General features: G+C 45.1%; 1 protein-coding gene across 2 annotated transcripts in view; it reads right to left on the reverse strand.

The window, feature by feature from the left end:
- Window positions 1–424: 424 nt before the first annotated feature.
- OTOP1 (otopetrin 1) overlaps window positions 425–24684 on the reverse strand; it is a 51370-nt gene continuing 27110 nt past the window's right edge. For both annotated transcript variants that reach the window (XM_035294062.3, XM_035294060.3), the window contains exons 3-6: window positions 17912–17970; window positions 15766–15896; window positions 10494–11431; window positions 425–2063 (exon numbers count right to left, since the gene is read on the reverse strand). In XM_035294062.3, the coding sequence (XP_035149953.3) occupies window positions 1893–2063; window positions 10494–11431; window positions 15766–15896; window positions 17912–17970 (1299 nt within the window). In that variant the 3' untranslated portion in view covers window positions 425–1892. The remainder of the gene's footprint in view (window positions 2064–10493; window positions 11432–15765; window positions 15897–17911; window positions 17971–24684) is intronic.

Below are 24684 nucleotides of genomic sequence, written 5' to 3' on the forward strand. Positions count from 1 at the left end.
TCCTAACATAAAAAAAGATACACACTTGAGGTTATGAAAATCTCAATCACCCTGATTTGATTATTACTTATTATATGTTTATATTAAAATATCACATGTAGTCTATAAGTATGTAAAAATATTATGTGTAACTTAAATTTATTTTAATTTTAATTAATAAATATTTGAAAATATCTGCAGATATTGCTAAAAATCCCCTCAAGGAACAAGATTCCCAGGTGGAGAACCGATTCTCTAGATGGGACATGTATAGATGATGATTTCCTTTGTTTTTTGGTATCTATGTCCATTTTTTAGTTTTTTCTAAAATAAATGTGTTTTGCCCATGTTAAAAAAAAGAAAACAACTTTGTATTTCTTGCTGTCCCATTGCCTTCACTTTCTGAAAAAAATACACTCAAATGAAAAGATATTCACATGAATACTTACAGTAAGAAAACTAATTTTATTACGATTTTAAAATAGCTATGGAAAAACATATACAAAGGCCTCCCAAATGTCAATATTCCTTAGACACCTTTGAACTATTTATAATCTTAATCTTTAGGCATCCTAATTGTAATTCTGTATCTTAAAGAAGCAATTCTAAATATGGGAAATGCTTCACAGATATGGTTGATTTTTACAGCTACTTATAAAAGCAAAAAGTTATAGACACTCTAAAACCAGCCATAGGAAACTATATAGTTAAAGTACATTCACTTGATAGACTATTTTACAGCATTACAATGATATTTATAAAGAACTTATAACAATATGGGGGCAAACTTTATGCCATATTGTTAAGTGGGAAAATAACTGAATACAAAATCAAACACGTTGCATCATCATTCAAAGGTATCATAATGACAACAAAAAGAATCACATCAACATGGTTGGAAGAAATATATCAAGACATTAAAAGTAATTGTTGGCCAGGCACGGAGGCTCATGCCTGTAATTCCAGCACTTTGGGAGACTGAGGTGGGAAGGGATCATGAGTTCAGAAGATCGAGACCATCCTGGCCAACATAGTGAAACCCTGTCTCTACTAAAAATACAAAAATTAGCTGGGCATGTTGGTATAGGCCTGTAGTCCCAGCTACTCAGGAGGCTGAGGCAGGAGAATCGCTTGAACCCGGGAGGTGGAGGTTGCAGTAAGCCGAAATCACACCACTGCACTCCAGCCTGGCAACAGAGCAAAACTCCGTCTCAAAAAAAAGTAATCAAGTGACTTTTTCTCTCACTTTTCTGAAATATCCAAATTTTTTACAATAAACATGTATGTATTTACACTGAAAGAGAGAACAGTGAAATTTCTTTTTAAAAAATACTTCAAAATGATCACCAAAATGTACCAACATTTCAGGTAAGAAATATGTTTTTATATTGGCCTGTACACAAATTTCTATCCAGATGATAAAAGTAACTTCAAGAAATTAAACCTATGCAGAAACAATATCAGCTCACTGTGATGGTGTCCCAATTCATCAGCTTTGAGAAGGATAAAATTTTGAAATATAAATTACTAGGCAGGTGGTCAGGAAAAGGTTGTATGGAGTCACGTGATAAATGACACCCAGAAAACGCTTTTTATGGAAAACAAACTGGATAGATTCTTTCCCAAACCATAATCACATCCTTCTAAATCATTTAGAAGGGAATAGAATAATTTCGGCTTGATTAGCACTTGACTAACCAAGGACAGCTTCCAGCCGCCTCGTGGATTTTGATCTAACGTGTTTACATCATCAGGGGTGACGGGCAGTTCCAGCCCACAGGAAGCGCAATCTTTGCAGACAAAAGGCGGCCCTTCTCATATTTGTCAGGAAATATTTGTCCAACCTGGCCACTCCCAGGTGGCTCCAATGAACTCTCTTGTTAGCTCACTCCTGGGTCTCTTGTGGACCCAGACTATATCTTACAATAGACCTCAAAGAGGGAGGCAGCTGCGTGCATTCGGTAGAAAATAGAAAAAGGCATGGCCAGGTTGACCACAATTATCCAGGGTTCAAAGCCAAAGACAGTCTCCTCCAATCCGTTGTCATACTCGGGTCGACAGCCAAAGGCAGGAGGTATCCAAAGCTGCAAGAGAAGAGAAAATGGCCTGTGGTAGGGAGCAGCTTCCAAGCCACCAAGGAGGCCCCACTCAAGTCCAGGTCTCATGGAAGCCAACCTGGATGTGCGGGGCCTGAGTCATCCCTGACAGAACAATAAGGAGACCTCGCAACATTTCCCGTCTGCACTGAAACCACCAAATCCTGTCTGCCAGGATCCTGCTCACTGCCTCACCCACCCTTCCCTGCAATCCATCCCGAGCGAGCACTTTTTGAACCCATCAAATTCTCTCCATCCCTACAGCCCTCACCCAGCCTCGGTTTCCTCATCTGGAAGATGAGAATACTAACACATATCTGAGAGGGCTTAGATGAGAACTAAGTTCTGAAAACTGAAAGCAACGACTCTTGTTCATGTTGCTCCCCAAACCTACACACTGTTCCCTGCTTCTCTGCCTCTTCCTTGTCCCAGTTCCCTCCTGCTCTGCCACCCCTTGAGCTGTCAGGCTCCTCAGGGCCCCAGAGCTCAGCCCTGGGCCCTCTCCCGCTTCAGGCTGCACACTTCACCTTCCTCCACTCCCCGGCTGTGGCAGCAGGCTCTAGGATGACCCTCGATGATCCCCAGCTCCTGCAGTCACCCTTTTGTGGAGTCCTCACCCCTTGAGTGTGGGATGCACCTAATGACCCGCTCCCAACTCACAAAATATGGCAAGACACGGGAAGTCCCTTCTGAAATTAGGTTGCAAAGGACCTGCTATCGCTCTTGCTCATCTTCTCCTGTAAGACAGGCGGTAGCTGCCATGCTTCGAAGCACCCTCAGTGCTTCAGGAAACTCAGACCCTCAGTCCAACAAGCCGCCAACAGTCACATGAGTAGATTTGGAAACAAATCCTCCACCACCTCTCTCAAAGTCAAGCCTTGAAATGAATGCAGCCCACGCGGACAGTTTCAGCCTGGGAATGGCCCTGTACATTTCACCCTGGGAATGGCCCTGTACAGACACAAGCTAAAGCTGTAGTTGGATTCACAAGTCAGAGAAACTATGAAACCGTAAATGTACGTTGTTTAAATTGCTGAGTACCGGGGTAGTCTCTTACATAGCCAAAGGTAACTGAGACACGCAGCCTTCATTAGAACTCCATACAGAACCCTCCCTGGTACAGACAGCCAAACTCTGTATCCAGGGATCTGTGTCTATGGATTCAACCAGCCACAGATCAAAAATATTCAAAAAGTAGACTGGGCACAGGGCTCACACACCTGTAATCCCAACACTTTGGGAGGCCAAGGCAGGTGGGTCACCTGAGGTCAGGAATTCAAGACCAGCCTGGCCAGCATGGTGAAACCCCAACTCTAGTAAAAATATAAAATATCAGCCAGGCGTAGTGGCATGTGCCTGTAATCCCAGCTATTTGGGAGGCTGAAGCTGGAGAATCGCTTGAACCGGGGAGGCGAAGTTTGCAGTGAGCCGAGATTGTGCCACTGCACTTCAGCCTAGGCAACAGTGAGACTCTGTCTCAAAAAATAAAAGTAAATAAATCCAAAAATCAAAATGGTTGGGTGTGTCTGTACTGAATATGTACCGACTTTCTTCCTGCCATTGTTCTCTAAACAATACAGTATAACAATTATTTACACAGTATTTAAATCATATTAGCTATGGTAAATAATCTAGAGATGTCTTAAAGTGTACGGGAGGATGGGTAGGTTACATGCAAATACTGCCCCATTTTATATATAGGACTCGAGCACTGTGCATTTGGTATCTGCCTTGGGCCTAGAACCAAGATTCCTCTCTTCTACTTTGTTCCCTGGCTGCTGTGACTCTTAGGGGCTCTCCTACCTCTTTGGCGGGTCCCTCCCATCTCCTTTGCTGTTTCATCCTTTGCTCTGCCCCTTAATGTTGGCCAGCGGTCCAGGGCTCCTTCCTGGGTCCCTTTCTGTTCTCTATACACATGAGCCCTGGGGCTCTCTCCCAGTCCCTGGTTGTAAATACCCCCTATAGGCCTATGACTTCCCAGGCTAAATCTCCAGCCTGGACCACTCCCAAGAAGCCCAGGCTCATAGTTTCCACTGGCAACTTGAGTGTCTAAAACACATCTCAAACTCAATCCACCTTCCCCATTTCTCCAGTTGATCAGCAACATCCTCCTCCCAGGTGGTCCATCAAAGCTCCAGGTGTCATCCTTATTTCCCTCCTCCTCCCAGAACCATGCCCCCTGCCATCCAGCCCATCAGTGCACCTTGACCATACGCCTCCAAAACAGTATCTTCAGCCTGCCTATGGCTCTCTGTCTCCACCTTCCAGCCAGACTCTCTCACCTGGACCATGGCCGTGGCCTCCTACCTGGTCTCCCAGCTCACACTAGGACTCCACTCAGCTACCAGATTAACTTTTTATAAAAATCAGATCCTGTTCCTACCTTGATTAAGCCCCCAGAGTCTTCCCAAAATATTCAAAATAAAATCTACACTCCCTCATGGGGTGAAAAAGCACTCTGTTAGCTGATTTCTAACCACTGTCCACGTTCTCCCCACTCACCCCACCCACGTGGCACACAACCCTTCTTCCTGTTTCTCAAACCAGACCCGCTCACTCCCTCCGGGGGTTTTTCACCAGCTATTGTTCCCTCTGCCTTGAACATGCGTGGCCAGCCCTCCCTGCCTCACGTCACCCTTTAGCAAGGCTTTCTGGCTGAGCTGGTCCATCTGATCTACAATGGCTGCCCAAAAGCTGTCTCCTGCACCCTCCTTTCCACTTCTCCACCTAACACGTGTCACTACTGGGGGTCTTTCTTGCTTGGTTGATGGTTTTGCCTGCTGTTGCCTGGTTTCTAAGCCCCAGAGGAGGAAGACTGGAGATCTCCGTCATAGCTGTACCCTTACCATTCACAGCAGTGCCTGGCCCTCTGCAGGTATTCAAGGGACACGTTTTAAAGGAAAGGAGAGAGGGAGGAAGAGGGAGACAGGGAGGCAAAAGGAGAAGAAAGGAAGGCGGGAAGATGGGACCTCTTCTGAAACCCACATCTTTCTATCTGCTGCTCAGTTGGCTGTAAATTCTTGTTACTTACCCTGTTGAGAGGTGGCCTATGATCTCTTTCCTTGAATCTGGATGGGTTCTGTCACTATGTGAGTAATAAAATATGGCAGAAATGACCCCATGCAGTTTCTAAGCCTAGGCCTTAGGAGACAGGCTGCTTCCAGTTCAATCTTGTATAGGGTTGGCTCTGGGACCCTTAGCCACCACGTACAGAGTCCAACCACCCTGAGATGTCACGATGGAGACCCACCTGCGGATGTCCCAGTCAAGGCTGAGCCCAGCCTCCCAGCCACCCCCACCCAAGGCACCAGACCATGGACCTTCTGGACAAGACTTCACCAGCTTCACCTGATGCTGTGAGGAACAGAACTGCCCATCCAAGCCCTGCCAGACTTTCTAGCCCACAAAGCCATGAGTCACAATAAAAGCCATGAGACAAAAATGAAATCATGCATGTTGCTTCTGTCATACATTTGGGGTAGTTCGCTGCACGGCAACCGAAAACCAAAATATCTGCCTATTGGCTTTGCCCATTTGGATGCCGCAGAGGCACCAAACAGAACAGGTCCAGTACTAAACTCTGGTCCTTCCTTCCACACTGACCTCCACCCACTGCCCCCAAGGTTGCCCCGCCTCCAGCATCCTCCGTGTCCAACCTAGTATCACCGTCTCCCCAGGAACTCAAGTCTGAAGGCACAGGTCCTGCTTGGCATCTGCCACCCTTCGTGACTTGCAACCTGGAGATCCTGGAGGGTGTTATGATGAGTGAAATAAGCCAGTCACAAAAGGACTAATACTCCACAAATCCACTTATATGAGGAGTCTAGGAGTCAAATTCCTAGAGACCAAAAGAATGGTGGTTGTCAGGAGCTGGGAGAATGGGGACTCCATATTTAACGGGGTGGAGTTTCAGTTTTGCCGGATGAGAATAACCTGGAAATGGATGGTGGTGATGGCTGCACACCGTGAATGTCCTTTACTCAACTGTACACTCTAAAGTGGGTGCAGCGGGCATTTATGTGGTGTGTTTTTTACCACAATTAAAAATATAATAAAAATAGGCCAGTCACAGTGGCTCATGCCTGTAATCCCAGCACTTTGGGAGGCAGAGGCAGGCAGATTACCTGAGGTTAGGAGTTCAAGACCAGCCTGACCAACATGGAGAAACTCCATCTCTAATAAAAATACAAAAATTAGCCGGGTGTGGTGGTACACACCTGTAATCCCAGCTACTCGGGAGGCTGAGGCAGGAGATCATTTGAACCTGGGAGGCGGAGGTTGCAGTGAGCTGAGATGGGCAACAAAAGTGAAATTCCATCTCAAATTAATAATAATAATAATAATAATAATAATAAGCATGAGTCAGATCCCGTTGCTCTCAGCATAGACCCTTCCATGGTTTTCTGTTGTGTTTAGCATGGAGTCTTGATCTCAGGCCCTGTGTGGCCTCCCCTCTGCCCTCCACTCCGTGCTCCTGGGTCATGTCCAGTGAGCTCTGCCTTGCCTTGCACCTGTGCCTTCCCCACACCTGCAGCTCTGCCCTCGTAGTCCCTTGCCCCAGCCCCGTCCACACCCTTGCTTAGAAGAGGCCTTCCCTGACTCCAGTCTCCCACAGCACCCTGCCCTTCCCCATCACCACACCCACCCTCTGTTGTCTCCAGGGTGCGGCTCCTGGAAATTCAACTAACGTTTCCATCTCTGTCTTGGCTGGAGTGGAAGCCACACCACCTGGACATGCACATCAGCACCTGCAGCTGGGGCTGTGGTCCGGCTGCTGATGCTGGAGAAGACAGCTCTTGTTCTCTGCCAGACGCCTGTGGCACAACCTTGGGTCAACTGCAAGGTTTCAAAGTGCCGCCCAATGAGCCAGCACTGACATCCTAAGACACGACCCTGTGATGATTTCCATCCTCTGGTTCCATCCCCCATAACCCAGCCAGTGCCTGGGGGCATCACGGGCCAAGCACAGGGAAGAAGAAATGAAGCCCACCCTCCTCCCTGGACTGGGCCCTGGGTCTTGGGTCTGGCCTTCAGGTCCTGACAGACCATCAGTTGCCTGTTGATTCTGGTATTTTGGACAGTGCTATCTTTCTTCAAGTGTGTGCAAAAATGCAAGCCAAGTGTTTCACCCAGTGGTCAACCAAAAAGGCAACCAGGCAGAAACAGCTTTTCAGAACTTAGTTTTAAAAACATGCATTAGGCCAGGAGTGGTGGCTCATGCCTACAATCCCAGCATTTTGGGAGGCCTAGTCAGGCAGATCACCTGAGGTCAAGAGTTTGAGACCAGCCTGACCAACGTGGTGAATCCCTGTATCTACTAAAAAATACAAAATGTTAGCTGGGCACGGTGGTGCATGCCTGTAGTCCCACCTCCTCAGGAGGCTGAGGCAGGAGAATTGCCTGAACCCAGGAAGCAGAGGTGGCAGTGAGCCGAGATCGCACCATTGCACTCCAGCCTGGGCAACAGAGCAAGACTCCATCTCAAAAAATATATATGTTAATCACAGGGTATGTACAAAAAGCATATGCTTGAGGAGGATTCTAGAACTAGCTCTGTATAAGAGTTTGCATTTTGGAATATGAACCTCAAAAAAAAATACAGCCGACTAGTATCTATCTCTCTTTTAACTCTTTAAAGTGTTGGTTCGCTGCTGTGCCCCGTACATAGTCCCGGCATACAGCAGGTGCCTGACCGGTATCTGCTGGATGGAGAAGAGGGTCTGCCTGCAGCCAAACTCTTCTGGCCTTCCCCCTCCCAAGCCCCTCCTCACTGCCTACTGAGTTGAAGGAAGCCAAGTGATCCAAGGCTGGGGCGGATCAGGTTTGCTTGGCAGACACACAGCCGTTCTGACTTCAGAAGGGACCTTCCCAGCTTTGTGTTCTTAGGGCGATAACAGAAGTCGCAGGCCCTGAATGCACCATCTGAAATTCAGGGGAGGAAGCTCAAAAGCCTCTGAGCAGCTGGGGCCACAGAGAGCAGGCTTGATAATGGAGGCTGGTAGCGGAGAGCTGGCTTCACCCAGAGAGATGGGCAGACACCTCTGTGGACTGGGGCACTCCCTTCCAGCCACCAGTCACCATCACTGCAGAGACTCACGCGGTGGCAAAGGCTGCTTCCCCCTCCTTCTCACCAGCCCCCACCAGCCTTCCTCTGTGTGTCTTTGAAAATACCCCAACAGCACACAATGCTTCCGATTCCTTTTTCTTCTCTCCATCCTCCACCACTGCCCGGGTTCAAGCTCCTGCCCTACTTGCCTGTGCTGCTGCAGGGCTTTCTCTCCCAGTCTTTCTGCTTCGGGCCCCATCTGTCTCCTTCCTTGCTACACACAGCTGCTGGGAGGATCACTCCAAAGTGCAAATCTGAGCAAGTCCTCCCTTGCCCTCAGCAACGACTCCAGCCAGGCATAGGAAGCCCTGATCAAGCCAGAGCCCACCTAGCTGGGCCCCCTCTATTTCCCATTCTTCTGCTCTGCTTGAAACATGTGGAATTTATGCCAAACTACCTGCTGCTCTGAAAACATGCTGTGGAGTCTTTTGCCTCTGCGTCTTCACATACGTGTGCCTCTGCCTGAAATGCTTTTCCCTGCCTTGATCATCTGGTGAACGTCCAGTCATTTCTTGCTGATGCAGACAAGATTCGGTGAGTGATTCTTCACTTTCCTCTCCCTTGCTACCTTCTGTCAGAGAGGCTGGAAAGCAAACCATCCACTTCCCCAGCCTCCCTCGCAGCTAGGGATGCCCACGTGAGAGACACTGCCTGGCACCAGCCCTTCCCCATCTTTTCTGTCTTGAATCCATTTGTGATGCCTGGTGCAGCTGCGGCCATCTCGTAACCATGTGGCAAAAGCACCACACCACCCAAGTGACAAGATGAACAGTGTCTGGATGCCTGATGACATGGTTCAGCTGCCAGGCCAGCCCCAAGCAGCCAACCTCTGGAATTCTCGTGAGATAATTAAACATTGTTAAGATTGAAGACACTGCGAATCAAATTGCCTATCACTTGCAGCCAAAATCGCTCCTGATTGGCACTGGGCCTCATTCAAGCACCCCCTCCTCACTGAAGTCCTTCTGAATCCCTGCTCCTAGTACACCTTGCACAAGCCTGTCTCGGCACTTGTCCTGCTCACCATATTAGATTTTCTCATTGTCTCCCTCCCCTATCATACTGTGACCTTATAGAGGAAAGAGACTTAGTCTTTCCCCTTTACTTTGTAGTGCTCGGCCCAGCCCCTAGCACACAGCAAGTCGTCAGTAGGTAATTTGTAGAATATAGGTCTACTTTCCAGCCTCATATTTTAATTTTGTACTTAGAGCATTTTTATTACTAGCTGCCTCCATTTCTTATTTTTAAAAAGCAAGAGAAACCTTGATGTCCATCAGTAATGGACTGGACAAAGACAATGTATTATGGCCGGGTACAGTGGCTCACATCTGTAATCCCAGCACTTTGAGAGACTGAGGCGGGAGGATTGTCTGAGCCCAGGAGTTCAAGACAAGCCTGGGCAGCACAGTGAGAACCCATCTCTACCAAAAAGAAAGTTTTGGCCAGGCTCACACGTATAATCGCAGCACTTTGGCAGGCTGAGGTAGGCAGATCACTTGAGATCAGGAGTTCAAAACCAGCCTTGTCAACATGGTGAAACCCCATCTCTACTAAAAATACTTTTTTAAAATTAGAAAGGTGTGGTGGTGGGCATCTCTAATCCCAGCTACTCTAGAGGCTGAGGCAGGAGACTTGCTTGAACCCAGGATGCGGAGGTTGCAGTGAGCCAAGATTGTGCCATTTCACTCCAGCCTGGGCAACAAGAGTAAAACCCCATCTCAAAAAAAAAAAGTTTTTAAAATTAGCCACGTGTGATGGCACATGCCTGTGGTCCCAGCTACTCAGGAGGCTGAGATGGGAGGATTGCTTGAGCACAGAAGGTCGAGGCTGCAGTGAGCTGTGATCGTGCCACTGCACTCCAGCCTGGGCTAAAGAGTGAGACCCTGTCTCAAAAAGTAAATAAATAAATAATATGGTAGCTATACACCATGGAATATTGCGCAGCCTTAAAAAAGAATGAAATCACATTCTTTGTAGCAAGTTGGATGGAACTGGAGTCCTTATCCTAAGTGAATTAACACAGGAACAGAAAACCAAATACCACGTGTCCTCTAAGTGGAAGCCAAACACTGAGCGCTCATGAACACAAAGATATGAACAATAGACATCACTAGGGACTACCAGAGAGGAAAGGTGGAAGAAACCTACCTGTCGGGTACTATGCTCACTACCTGGGTGACGGGCTCATTTGCGCACCAAACCTCAGCAACACACCATCCACCCATGCAACAAACCTGCATGTGTACCCCTTGAACTGAAAATGAAAGTCTCAAATAAAATTAAAAGAATAAGAATAACTTGGTGCGGATTACCGAAATATTGCAGAGGAACAAGAAGGCTGCAATATTCCTCAAGACTTTTCTCTTGGCGTTGCCCTGTAAGAAACAGGGAAGGCGGGCTGGGCTTGGGCTCTCTCCCCAGCTGCTCTCCTCCCGCTTCTCATCCTCCTTGCTACAGCCTTCTCTCACGTGCACATTTCCGTTGGCTGCTGGTGGCAAGTCCCTGCCCCGGGGAGCCACATCTTCAGCCAGGCCTCCACTTTTGAGGCAGGAAGAAGCAAGGGGCATGGTGTTGCCATTGCAGACGGTGACCACCCGAAGGGTTCGGATGTCCTCAGAGAGTTTTTCAGGCTCTCGGTGAATGGACTCGATGATGAAGAGGTTCTGGATGTATTTCTCCAGGATCACGAGGATGGAGTAAGGCAGGTTGTACCAGGTGTAGCTGGGGTGGTTCTCTGCACAGAGGATGGCCAAGATTGAGCCCCAGGAGATAAGCCAGGAGCCCGAGGCAGTGCCCACCAAGAGGTCCGAGTCCAGTTTGCGGGCCGGATTTTTGGACTCGTCCAGTGATTTCTCATCCATCCTGTAAATCCAGATTCCAGCCAGCCCCGCAGCCCCCATCAGCATCAGCAGGGTGATGGCATACAGGTAGAACATGATGAGTGCCGACTCGCTCTTGGTCTTGGAGCGCCCAATATGAATCAGGTACACCACCACCACCCCGATGGTGGTGGCCAGCGCAGTCAGGCCCAGGGCTGCGCCCACCACGACCCCATCAGACTTGAACTGCATCTTCTGGTGCTGATGGTTGTCAACTTTGCGCCCAATGTTCTTCCATAGGACGTAGAGCATTGTGGAGGCCAGGATCTGATACTCTATGTTGAAGGGGTAGAGGTAGTAGATCCCGTGGGAGATGGCAGTGCAGAGAGTTGGGGGCGTGCAGTTACACTGTGGTGTGTGGTCATCTAGAACTGGGGGAGACAGGCAGAGCACACGGGAGGGCAATTAGCGTGTGTGAGGGGAGGCAGAAAAGCCCAGAAAGCCATTTCCACTGCAGATTCATGCTTGGTCTTCCCACCGGATTACAAGCTTTATCCTGTCATGGCTTATTATCATGTTTAATATCATGCCTAAGTTCATAGCTGTGAGTATCCCCAAAGCATATTCATTACCTCGATCACATTTATTTGGCAGGTGGCCAAAGACAATAGAGACAACGACTGTATTGCTGTCAGAAATAGATACGCAGATGACGGACAGAGGGACAGACACACAGATGGAAAAAATCTGGAAGGACACAAACTAAAAACGTCAGCAGTGGTTATCTCTGGGTGGAAAATGACGGGTGATTTTTAATCTCTTCTAGATTTTGCTTCCCTGTATTTTCTAACCTTTCTAAATTTACATGTGTGATTTTAAAAACTATTTTTAAAAAATACTTTGTAAATGCCATTTTTAATTAGCAAAAGATATGCCCCTTATGACGCCAGTGCTAGCAAGTGTGCAGGAGAGGGGTGTGCCCCAACAGCAGTGTGGGGAAGCAGATGGGCACCACCTTCTGGAAGACAAGCTGGCGGCGGTACGGGAGGGCGCTCTTCACAGGATGGGACATGCTGCGAGTACATGATGAAACATGTCACCAAAGCCCTAAAGGCGATACGGTCTCTGACCCGTAATTCCATCTACCCTTCTACTCAAAGGGACAAATAAAAAATGTAATCAGTCAGGTAAGACCAAGTGCAGTGTCTCAGGCCTATAATCCCAGCACTTTGGGAGGCTGAGGCTAGTGATCACTTGAGGTCAGGAGTTTGAGACCAGCCTGGCCAACATGGCGAAACCCCATCTCCATGAAAATTACAAACATTAGCCAGGTGTGGTGGCATGCCTGTAATGTCCGCTACTTGAGAGGCTAACGCAGGAGAATCGCTTGAACTTGGGAGGCAGAGGTTGCAGTGAGCCAAAATCACGTCGCTGCGCTCCAGCCTGGACAACAGAGTGAGACTCAGTCTTGAAAAATAAAGATAAAAAAAGAGCCAGGTAAAATTGTGTGTGTGTGTGTGTGTGTGTGTGTGTGTGTGTGTGTGTGAGAGAGAGAGAGAGAGAGAGAGAGAGAGAAAGAGAAAAAGAAAGAGAGAGAGAGAAAAACACCTCAGTGTCCAACAATTTAGAAATTGGTAAGTAAATTTTAGTATGTCCCAACAATGGGATAGTAGACAGCCACTGCAGATTATAATTGAGATGTGCTTTATGGTTTTTGCTATTTTTGATGTGTGTGTGTTTGTTTGTTTGTTTGTTTTGAGACAGAGTCTCCTTCTGTTGCCCAGGCTGGAGTGCTGTGGCTCAATCTCCACTCACTGCAACCTCCGCCACCTGGGTTCAAGCGATTCTCCTGCCTCAGCCTCCCAAGTAGCTGGAACCACACGTATGCACCACCACACCCAGCTAATTTTTATATTTTCTGTAGAGACAGAGTCCACCATGTTGGCCAGGTTGGTCTTGAACTCCTGAGCTCAAGTGATCTGCCCCCTTCTGCCTCCCAAAGTACTGGAATTAAAGGCATGTGCCACCACATCCAGCCAGGATGCATTTTAATAATATAAGAAAGTAATCCCATTTCAAGGAAAATGGAAAAAAGTAAGAACAAACTGTATATCTATTTTTTTAATGTAAGCCACAACCCAATATCAGGCTGTAAAATCAGGTAGCAACCAAGTGTTTTGTAGCAGAATAAATTTGCAGTGACTAGAACAGGATAGAATGGAGTGGAATCGACTATGAGAAAATTTGAGATAGAGTAAAACTAAGTATTATTTTTGTCACACACACACATATTTATGTGTTGGTTGCAATGTAAAATCTGCCTCTTATTATAGGTTGCAATAAAAAAAAGAGCAAATGTATAGTATAAAATCAACTATAAATAAATGGCACACTACAAAAAAATAAACATTCACAGCATTTACTGCATTTCTTGGTATGTGCTGTGGATTTTTTTGAGATGGAGTCTCACTCTGTCACCCAGGCTGGAGTGCAGTGGCATGATCTTGGCTCACTGCAACTTCCACTTCCTGGGTTCAAGCAATTCTCCTGCTTCAGCCTCCCAAGTAGCTGGGACTACAGGTGTGCACCACCATGGCCAGCTATTTTTTGTATTTTTAGTAGAGACAGGGTTTCACCATGTTGGCCAGGGTGCTCTCCATCTCTTGACCTCGTGATGCACCTGCCTCGGCCTTTCAGAGTACTAGGATTACAGACGTGAGTCACCGTGCCCAGTCCAGATTTGTTTTTTCTTCACACTTTGTCATTGTTTTAGTTAATGATATGTATATATTACTTATAAAATCTGAGAAAAGCTACATAGTAGAATTAATTTTACTTTCACAGAACATGATGCAATTTTCTTTCTCTTTTTTTCTTTTTTCTTTTTTTATTTTTTGTGTGTGTGTGTGATATGGGGTCTCCATCTGTTCCCAGGCTGGAGTTAAGTGGCACAAACACAGCTCACTGCAGCCTTGACCTCCCAGCCTCAAGTGACCCTACTGCGTCAGCCTCTCGTGTAACTGGGACCACAGCCCATGCCACCATGCCTGGCTTTTTTTGGCAGAGATGGAGGTTTCCCTTTGTTGCCCAGGCTGGTCTCAAATTTCTAGGCTGAAGTGACCCTCCTACTTCAAGATTACAAAGTGCTCGGATTATAGGCATTAGCCACTGCACTCGGTAATAATCTTCAATTCATACGGGGTTTCCCTAGCACTTATAATTCAATATGGTGTTATGCAGAAAAGAAGGGAAGAAATCAGGAAGAAAAGTTCAGATTAACAGAATGTTAGATCTGACAGCGTCCTTTTGTAGAAAATTAATCCAACCTCATCTTTCACAGAGTGTCTTGAAGCCAGATTGCTGGGATTCAAATCACGGCTCGATCACATATTCACTATGTTCCCCTGGGCTAACTTCTCTGTGGCTTGATGGCTTTATCCAGATGAGGTTAATATTGCCCACCTGACGCCAGGTACAGTGGTTCACACCTGTAATCCCAACACTTTGGGAGGCCAAGGTGAGTAGATAGCAAGGTCAGGAGTTTGAGGCCACCCTGGTCAACATAACGAAACCCTGTCTCTACTAAAAATACAAAAATTGGCTGGGCATTGTGGTACATGCCTGTAGTCTCAGCTACTCAGGGAAGCTGAGGCAGGAGAATCACTTGAACCCAGGAGGCAGAGGTTGCAGTGAGCTGAGATTGCACCACTGCACTCCAGCTTGGGTGATAGGGAGAAACTCCATCTCAAAAAAAAAAAAAACTTGACTACCTGAGAGTGTAAACTTCCAAGAAGAGTGTCAGACGCTCAGCAAGTGCTTAATAGCCATTTATTTTTGTTTATTGTCATTGCTGCTACTGATATTGATACCAAGGACATGAGGCCCAAACACTGAGAGTGGCTGCTGGTTGGAGGTGGTGACTGCGTTGACTCTACCCCACTGATGAGGAAACAGGTTTGAAGTGACGTTCCAGGACAGCCGAGGGTCACACAGCTGGCATAGACTTGCTGCACAGTAAAGCTGGAAGGGATCTTTGCAAGCGCATGATTTGGACACCCTCACTTTACGAATGAGAAAAGGGAGGCTCAGAGAGATTAAATATCTTTCAAAGGTCACACAGCTCGTACACGAGAGGAACAAGCCTGAGACACCCAGTTCCCTGCCCCACATCCCTCTTGGCCTGAATGTTCTAATACAGAAGTGACATATTGCAAAATGCTAAAGGATTTTAGAAGAAAATAAAAAGATTAACCCAACAGGCCCTCAAATACGAGCAAGGGGGAATAGCCATCAGCTAAAATTAAAAGCAAAGTACAGTTAGATTAAAACTTTAAATGAACCACAGCCAATTAACCACAACCTACCATTAGACTTGTATGAATTTTTAAAAGCCATACTTTTACCAGAAAGAACTGATAATAGAGGCTTAATTAAAAACACAAGCAGAGGCAACCATCAATCTTCTGTAGTTGAAAACAAAGACCTTTATTCCTGCAGCAAACTGGATCATGAGAAATGGCCATCGGAATGATCACCGTGGGTCTTCCAAGTCCCTGAGTCATGGAAGAAATCTTTAATTATGCTCAGCACATATCACTTATGAGAGATTCAGGTTTTGGAAGATTTTCAACAACAGGGCCTGTCTGGCTGGTGCTGAGTTGGGTGGCCTGCAATTCTTTGGAGCCTGCACTCCATCTCTGAAACCTACAGGTTTCCAAGATATTCCAACATGGCAGAAGGGCCACTCACCTCTCTCACCACTCACCTGTTGTTATGTTCCCAAAGCCAAGAGTAATGAGCCGTTCCTTGTGCTCATTGAGTTGGTGCTTTGACTCATTGAGGACACCGTTGGCCCACAAAAGCAGGTTGGTGAACACCGAGTGGATGACCCCAAACCTGAAAAACACAGGGACTCAGTTCTCAAGCATCCCTGGGAAAGCCTCAAGCCCCATGGGGTGAGACAGACATGTGCACACAATCGCACGGCTCCTTCTCAGACATGGTTTCTGGTTTCATCTGGCAGCGCAGGCTCTGGGTGGGTCTCCTGCCTGGCTGGGAGGGGCAGTTCCATGAAACTTTCCAAAACCACAGAATCCTGGCATTCAGCCTTAGTCTTGAACTCACCAGTACTCAACGCAATGCCTGCAGAACATCAAAGAAGCTGGGTCTTGGAAGCAGAGCTGGAGGGGTGAAAATTTACTAAAAGCAGACAACCAAAGAGCCCATTTGTCCATATTCTGCCCACGGGAAAAATGGTCCAACTGCATCCTCAACTTTGACCCTGCCTCTCCTATGAGTTTTAACCTCAGCTGATCTCTCTGGGGCTCTCCCAGGCAACTGCAGGCAAAACCTTGCCTCATTTGAACCCTGGCTTCCTTTGGCGTAATGTCCAATCACAACTGGAGAAGGAAACAGAATCCCAGGGTGTCTGAGTCAGGTGTTTGCCCATCTGTTTGCCTCTTGAGCTTGCCCAGTTACTGTAGATCCTGGCCAGCCTTCCCCAAGGCGTCTGGGAGGCATTCTATAGAGCCTTTGACAAAGGCAGACAATGCTGTTTGCCTCACACTGGCTGGCTTTTCTTTTACTCATAATGCACACAGCTCCCCTTTCTTCTCTCTTTTTTCCTGGTCCAAATGGCACTATCCAATCCCAGGCCCACTGAACTCAGGGAAGTAGCACTGTTGCCACGCACAGCTATAAGCTGTTCTGACATGCAAGCTCCCTGCGAGCTGGCAGCCTCCTGTTGGCTTGATCTGGAAATGGTCCACAAACCAATGGCAGATGTCATTTTCCCAGGCCGGGCTGCCTTTCTCATCACTAGATCTGACCATCCCCGACTACAACAGAGGACAGGCTTCCATGAGCCATTTCTGATCTCAATTTGTTTCCTTCATCTCTGTGTGTGTGCATGGTGCTTTCTTACATGGTAACAACACCTTGCGTTTAGCTGATTCACTCCATTACCCTGTCAATGCTTTCCTTCCATCCTCACAATCAGCTTGGAGGGTGATGGGTGGACCTTGTAACAGACCCTACACTTGCTGAGTGCCTCTCACACGGTGCTCTACATCAATTCCCTCTTTCAATCCTCTAGGCAGTCTATGTTACTGTCTCTGAAGGACACCAATAGATTCCTCTCTACAATACTGAAGATCGTCAAGTGGCAGAAGATTAAAAACACAGGGGACACTGCTTCTCCCTGTGCCTGCCTGATGGCAGGATGATGATTTAAAAAAAAAAAAAAGATCCTGCTACCTCCCCTTCCTTTCCTGCAGACAGACAGACATGTGAGCTTTTTCTTACTGGGACAGCTCTGAGCTCTTAGCAGCTCAGAAACGAAGCCAGCAGAGATAAGAGAATCTGGGAGCAAACTCACCTTTATCTGGTCCTTATAGGATTTATGGCTCTTTGTTAAATACTATTTAAGCAAAGCCTCTAAACCACTGCTTTGACAGAAACATGTTAGAACTGAGGTCCCTCCCACATTATGGGCACAGAGCAAGTGTCAATAAACTCCTGCTAGTTTTTCTCTTGTTAATCTGACCTTAGTTTTCAGGCCAGCATCTCAACCAAAAATTTATAAGGGTTAAAAAATGAAATTACATTTTCTTCCCTTCATCTCTATTTTATAGATGAGGAAACTGAGGATCATAAGGCAAAAGTGTCTAAGATGCAGATTCAAATTCAAAATTCAAGCCCCCTCCCCCCACCCATGCTACCTCTGGACTTGTCCCAGGGAGGAGCCAAAAACAGAGGCCCTCTTCTCTCAGCCACAAGTGAGGGCTTAGCTTTCAGGACCAAGTGGAGAGTTGGTCTATTTTTATAACCAAAGCAAGATGGCAGTGATGAGTTTTGATAATTCTAAATGAATGCCAAATTCAACATATAAAGCAATTACCCACAATTTTTACCTTTCCAGTGTTTTGAAAGATTGGATAATATCCTTTGCATGCCCCCAAAGAAAATATACCTAGATGGAAATAAAGAAAGAAGAAAAATAGGTGAGATACTCGACATTACACTTGCAAACTTCAGAAACTATAAAACTCAAAGAAAAAGTATGGGAAAATGCTGGGACATCAGTGACCTCCTACTCCATCTTAGGTGGCAGTGCCACTCCCAGTGGGGACAGTGATCCAGGAGTACTATACAGAAAAGTAAAGTGAGGTCTCTTGGTTCAGGAAGAAATGATGCTGCAATTGATTAAGGATGTCTTCTGTGAGATGGGGTGATTGATTGAGGATGTCTGCTGTGGGACAGGGTATGGGAGTAGTAGCCTGCCCATCATTAATTCTATAACTGGTTTATATTACATGTTAGTTTTCATCCAATAAATATTAACTGTACAGTTACTCTGTGTCAGTGGCCAGTAAGGAAATGTTGAGGGCTTGAAATGAATAATGAAATTGATTTGGGCTGGTCTTTTATTTCACTCTGTTACATGTGCTATGTAGTCCCCTGGTTGTGGAGTCACTAGCAGCAATGAAGGGAAGGGATTGAAGTCATGGATGCTATATAGTATCAGACCTGTGAAAATACTGACTTCCTCACTGAATAGCTCATGGCCTTGGGCAAGTCAGGGGACCTTGCTGAATCTGTTTTCCCGTCTTTGAAATGGGAATGATAGGAACTTACCCTAGAGGGTATTGTGAGCAATTAAATGAAGTGATCTATGTCAATTATTTAGACTAGCATGTATGTTTTCAATAAATTCACTGAAGTTGCCAGGCATTATTTGGGCTTCTAAAATGTTTTGGGCTTTATTTTAGAGATAAACATATATTAAGCACCTGCCGCATGCCAAACACTGCTAGGCATTTTGTAACTTTGTCTCATTTAATCTTTGTTTTCTAATTAAGAGTTATAAAAATAAAATCAGACAGTACAAAATAAAATACACTTACACATATCACCTCTTTCACATTCTTTTACCTAAGATTTACTATCTTACTCAGGAAAACACATTCAGGGCACTAACTGGAAACATCTAATAATAAAAATGGCAGTGACTCCTCATTAAAGCATTCAACCCAATAACAGGGAAAAGGTTAAGTAAATTAGCAATTATCTATGATTTAAAATTAGACAGACATTTAATTGATGCTTTTTATAAAAACTACCTACTAACATTAAAACCTTTTTATAGTGAAAAATCTGTAATGGAAAATTCTACATTCATTACCTTTGACAAGAATGTACACTTTAAGTACAAGTAGTGGAGGAGATACATAAAAGCAGTAACAAATGCTGGCTTCCATTGATTTGCTTACAGACATGTTTGCATTCTCTTTTCCACTTCTCTCTATAATGTTACATTTTATTTTTTAAATAAATGCTTTTTGTTTGTTTGTTTGTTTGTTTCAGAATTATCATATGGTCCAGCAATACCACTTCTGGGTATATACATATCCAAAAGAACTGAAAGCAAGTTTTCACAAAGATATGTGTCCACCCATGTGCGTAGCAGCATTATTCACAATAGCCAAGAGGTAGAAGCAACCCAAGTGCCCACAGATAGATGAGTGGATGATCAAAATGTGATAGTAACCAAAAAGTGCCTGAGACAGGTCTCAATCTATTTAGAAGTTTATTTTGCCAAGATTAAGGACACACACCTGGAAGACAGGTCTGTGCCTTTCTTCAAAGATTATTTTGAGGGCTTAATGTTTTAAAGAGAAAGGGCAAATGTTGGGAAACAAAGAACAAATTTTTTAATAAAGGTGTGGGTAGATCAGAGGCAAATGTTGCATTCTTTTGAGTCTTTGATCAGTCTTTCACTATGCATCCATCTAGCTCAGTGAACCTGCATTTCTATATAAGATAAAATAAACACAGGGCACAGGAAGCCATCAAGTATGTATTTGTCTCAGGTGAGTGGAGAGATGACCTTGAATTCTGTCCTTTGTCCTGTGCCTGTGAAGATAAGCTATCCATTTACTTTGTGAGGGTGAAATTGAACACAAGTGTTTTAGGGTAAAGATCTTGGAGCCCACGAGGAATTTCCTAGTGGACAAATTGTGAGAGAGGTATGCAGCTTTTTAAGATCTTTGTTGCTATCTTATTTAGGAAACCAGGTTTGCCTGATGCAGTTCCCAGCTTGACTTTCCTTTTTGGTCCCAAGATTTATTTTTCTTTCACAGTGGTATAGACATACAATGGAATTTTACTCAACCTTAAAAAGGAAGAAAATTCTGATACACACTGCAATATAGACGACCCTTGAGGACGTTAGGCTATGAGAAAGAAGTCAGACACAAGAAGACAAATACTGTATGATTCCATTTGTATGAGGTATCTAGAATATTCAAACTCAAAAAGACAGAAAGTAGAATAGAGGTTGCCAAAAGCCAGGGGAGGGTAAATAGAGAGTTGTTTAGTGGGTTCAGAGTTTCAGTTTTGCAAGACAAAAAAGGTCTGCAGATTGATTATATAACAGTGTGAATGTACTTAGCACTACTGAACCGTACACTTACAATGACTAAGATGGGAAATGTTAGGTGTATTGTCAATCTAAGAAAAAAGACACTAGAGAAAATTATCTCTAAATATGTTAGATTTACTTGGAAATAGAAATAAGAATTACAATCCAGAATAATCCACAATGCATGGAATGGCAAGCCACCAGTGCATTCAGTGAGGGAAGCGTAAGGAGGAGCTGTTATTAGCAAAGAGAGATTTACATAAGCTGCTTAGAAACAGAGTTCATTGGTTCTAGAGGCTTAAAGCCAGAGTTGTCATCAGCTCATTGGTGGAGATGCCAGTGCTGGGCAAGTGTTCTTCCCAGAGCATCTTATCTGCATTACTGCAGTCCTGAAGAATGCCTAGTGATGTCTAGTCTCATCAAAGCAGGAGATGAATTAGGGTTTTAAGGAAGTCCTTGGAAAGAGTTTTTATCTCAGACATGCAGGCAGGAGTCCCCTCTCCTTGGTGCCTTCCCAGTCTTGTTTTGCCTGGGTCTGACAAAAGTTATTTCATCTTGGTAGCTACAAGTTTTACAGTATTTGCCACAATTTTAAAATAAATAAATGCTCTGTTTTTTAGAATACCACATACTTGTTTCATATATATATATATATATATATATATATATATATATATTCCATTCTCTGGACATCTGATGTAGCAGAAGCACATGGTAAGTGTTCAAAAGGTAAAGAATGATTAATTCATTGATTCGCCAGGCCAATAAAATGCCTTCAATTAGAAAGCTAAGATCTCCAACCCACCAAGTAAGAGGGATATTTTAAAAACTCACATCTGTCCAGATCATTACTCTCCCTAAAGGCTTCAGTGACTCCCCCTTGCCCTCAAGGTGAAGCCCAAGCCTTTAGGTGGTGGTCAGCCTTGACCAAGAATTTGCTGCACACCTAGCCCTGTGCAAAGTGCTGTACATACACTGTGCCTTTAATCCCTACAACGCGTGCATGAAGTAGGTACTGTGATTGTCCCCACTTTGCAGGTAAGATTAAGGAGGTCCAAAGAGGTTAAGTAATTTGCCTCAGCCCACACAGCTGTAGTCAGAGCCAGAGTCATGCAATCTGACCAGAAGTGCAATCTTACAAGCTCTACACCAAACTGCAGATCCAGCCTGTGCCCACACATCCTCCCCCTACCTCACTGTGAGGAAAGACTGCATGTCCCAAAGACACCATCTTCCAGTGGCCTCTGACCCACTACCCCGTGCTCCTCCCTCTTTCAGAGACAGTTTTGGGACCTTCCCTGGCAGAAACCAAACCGCAACCCAAGCTGCCAAACGTCCTCCTTTGTGCCCCCTCATTGCTCTGAGACACTCTGGTCAAAGCACTGAGCCCAGTGTTGTCACTGTTTTGGGTACTGTCTCCTGACACCCTAACGGAGTGTGCCACAGACCACGGCTTTGTACCCTTGTATTTCCCATACTGAAAACAAGGTTCACCCAATACTTAAAGATGAACTGCATGAAAAGAATGAATGAACAAATGCAGTTCTTTTGGCTCATTAAAGCTTTCCACATTCAGCGGGGTGTGGTGGCTCGTGCCTGTAATCCCAGCATTTTGGGAGGCCAAGGTGGGCAGATCACCTGAGTTCAGAAGGTCGAGACCAGCCTGGCCAACATGGCAAAACCTTGTCTCTACTTAAACTACAAAAATTAGCCAGGCATGATAGTACATGCCTGTAATCCCAGCTGCTCAGGAGGCTGAGGCAGGAGAATCGCTTGAACCTGGGAGGTAGATGCTGCAGTAAACTGAGATTGGGCCATTGCACTCCAGCCTGGGCAACAAGAGTGAAACTCCACCTCAAAAAAAAAAAAAGATAAGATTTCCACCTTATCACTTTATCACTATAAGGCTCTGTCTTCATGGGATTTGGCGTCCCTGGAATGAGCAGCTGGTTAACTTGGATCAGCCTGGGCTCCCATAACAAAGGACCACAGACCATCAGCCTCAATAACAGGAATTTCTTTTCTCAGGGTCCTGGGGCTAGAAATCCAAGATCCAGACATTGGCAGGGTTGGTTCCTTCTGAGGCCATTCTCTTTGGCCTGTAAATGGTCATTTCCTCCAGTGTCATGGCTGTCCCTCTGTGTGTGTGTGTGCTGTGTCCTTCTCTCCTCTCCTTATAAAGACACCAGGGCCAGGCACGGTGCTTCACGCCTGTAATCCCAACACGTTGGGAGGCTGAGGCGGGTGGATCACCTGAGGTCAGGAGTTCAAGATTAGCCTGGCCAATGTGGTGAAACCCTGTCTCTACTAGAAACACAAAAATTAGCTGAGCGTGGTGGCAGGCTCCTATAATCCCAACTACTTGGGAGACTGAGGCAGGAGAATTGCTTTAACCCAGGAGGCAGAGGTTGCAGTGAGCCAAGATAGTGCCATTGCACTGTAACCTGGGTGACAAGTGCAAAACTCCATCTCAAAAAAAATAAAAAAAGACACCAGGCATATTGAATTTGGGCAGCCTTAATGATCTTATTTAATCTCAATTTCTTCTAACTGACCCTATCTCCAAATACGGTCACATGCTCAGGTACTGAGAATTATGGTTTCAGCATGAGAATTTTACAGAGGATACAATTCAGTCCATAACAGCTTTCAGGTACAAGGCAGCCCCTCCAAATTAGTCCCTCAGCAAGCTCTGCAGCGATTCCACCATGCCACTACTGAGCTAAACTGTTTTCAGACTCACTGGGCACACTCTGGCTATTACCTTCACTATTTGAGAATGTGTTTGATCTAGAGAAACACTCTAAGGCCATCCAGTGCTGTCTGGTGAGTCAACTGGGTGTACAAACTCAATTTGGATAAAAGATGAAGTTTTTAAAATGGCATCACTGGTTTTCTAGAGGTAGAAAACTTCACAAAAAAAGTTCTTAAACTGGGAATCCAAAAATATTTTCAGCAATGGCAGTATCACTAAAACAAACTCATGGTCTTCCAGGGTGACTTGTCAGGAAGAAAATAATCACTGTGTCTCCGCGGTGACCTTGAGCAAGTCACTTGTCTTCTCTGAGCTCCAACTTCTTTCTAAGAAAAAAATGTGGGCAGAGCCTGCCATGGGCAAATCCAGAAGATACTGTGCTCAGTGAAATAAGGCAGACACAGAAAGGAAATTACTGCATGATCTCACTTACCTGTGGTATCTAGGAAAATGTTTTTAATCAAATGCATAAAGACAGAGTAGAAGCTGGCCATGGTGACATGGGCCTCAGTCCTAGCTACTAGGGAGACTGAGGCAGGAGGTGACTGGGCTCAATTCAAGGCTGCAGTGATCTGCGATTGCACCACTGCACTCCACCCTGGGCAACAGAGCAAGACTCTGTCTGCAAAATTAAATTAATAAATAGAAACAAAATAACATAAAGAGTAGAATGGTGGTTGGAAGAAAAAGGTTAGAAAATTTTGGTCAAAGGGTACAAAGTTGCAAATATGTAGGGTAAATGATTCTAGAGATGTAATGTACAATGTGAGGATATAGTCAGTAATACTGTATTATATACTGGAAATATAGGTGCTCTTCCCACACACAGAAAAAAAACAGAAAGCACCTATGTGAGATGACAGACATAAATATGCTCGACTGTAGTAATCGCTCACTATGGATGGGAATATCAAAGCATCCTGTTGTACACCTTAAACATATACAAGAAAAAAGAAAAAAAATGAGGCTGACAATTCAGCAGTTCGGATCCTGACATAACACTACCAGGGATTTCTGCCAAGGGCGAACACTGCACTGAAGGCCCATCTAATATTCTTTCAACCATGAGATTTTTCTGACCCTAAGCTATGTATTTAAATTATATCCATCAAATCTTACTTCTGAGCCACACCAAGTTTGCCAGTGCTGTGGGGGAAAAAAAAAATCCGCATACATTTCTAAAGATTTTAATCCCCAAGTGAGAAATCAAAAGTGTTTCCATGAGACAGAGGAGGCACTGCAATGGCACAGGATTTCTATGTAGGAAAAATATTAAAATTTTTTAAAAAGTAAAATTGATTTTGGCAATGGTTGCATAACTCTATGAAGAGACTAAGCCACTGAAATGCACACGTTAGGTGGGTGAATTATATGACATGTGAATTCTCTCAATAAAGTTGTCATATACCCAGAACATAAAATTCTCTCAAGCCTTTAGGATAGACTCTGGCTTGGCAGAATTTTCTGACTCTTCATCATCAGAAGTTATGCCTCTGATCCCTACAAAA

This window comes from Callithrix jacchus, chromosome 3 (genome assembly GCF_049354715.1).
Source record: "Callithrix jacchus isolate 240 chromosome 3, calJac240_pri, whole genome shotgun sequence".
Lineage (NCBI taxonomy): Eukaryota > Metazoa > Chordata > Mammalia > Primates > Cebidae > Callithrix > Callithrix jacchus.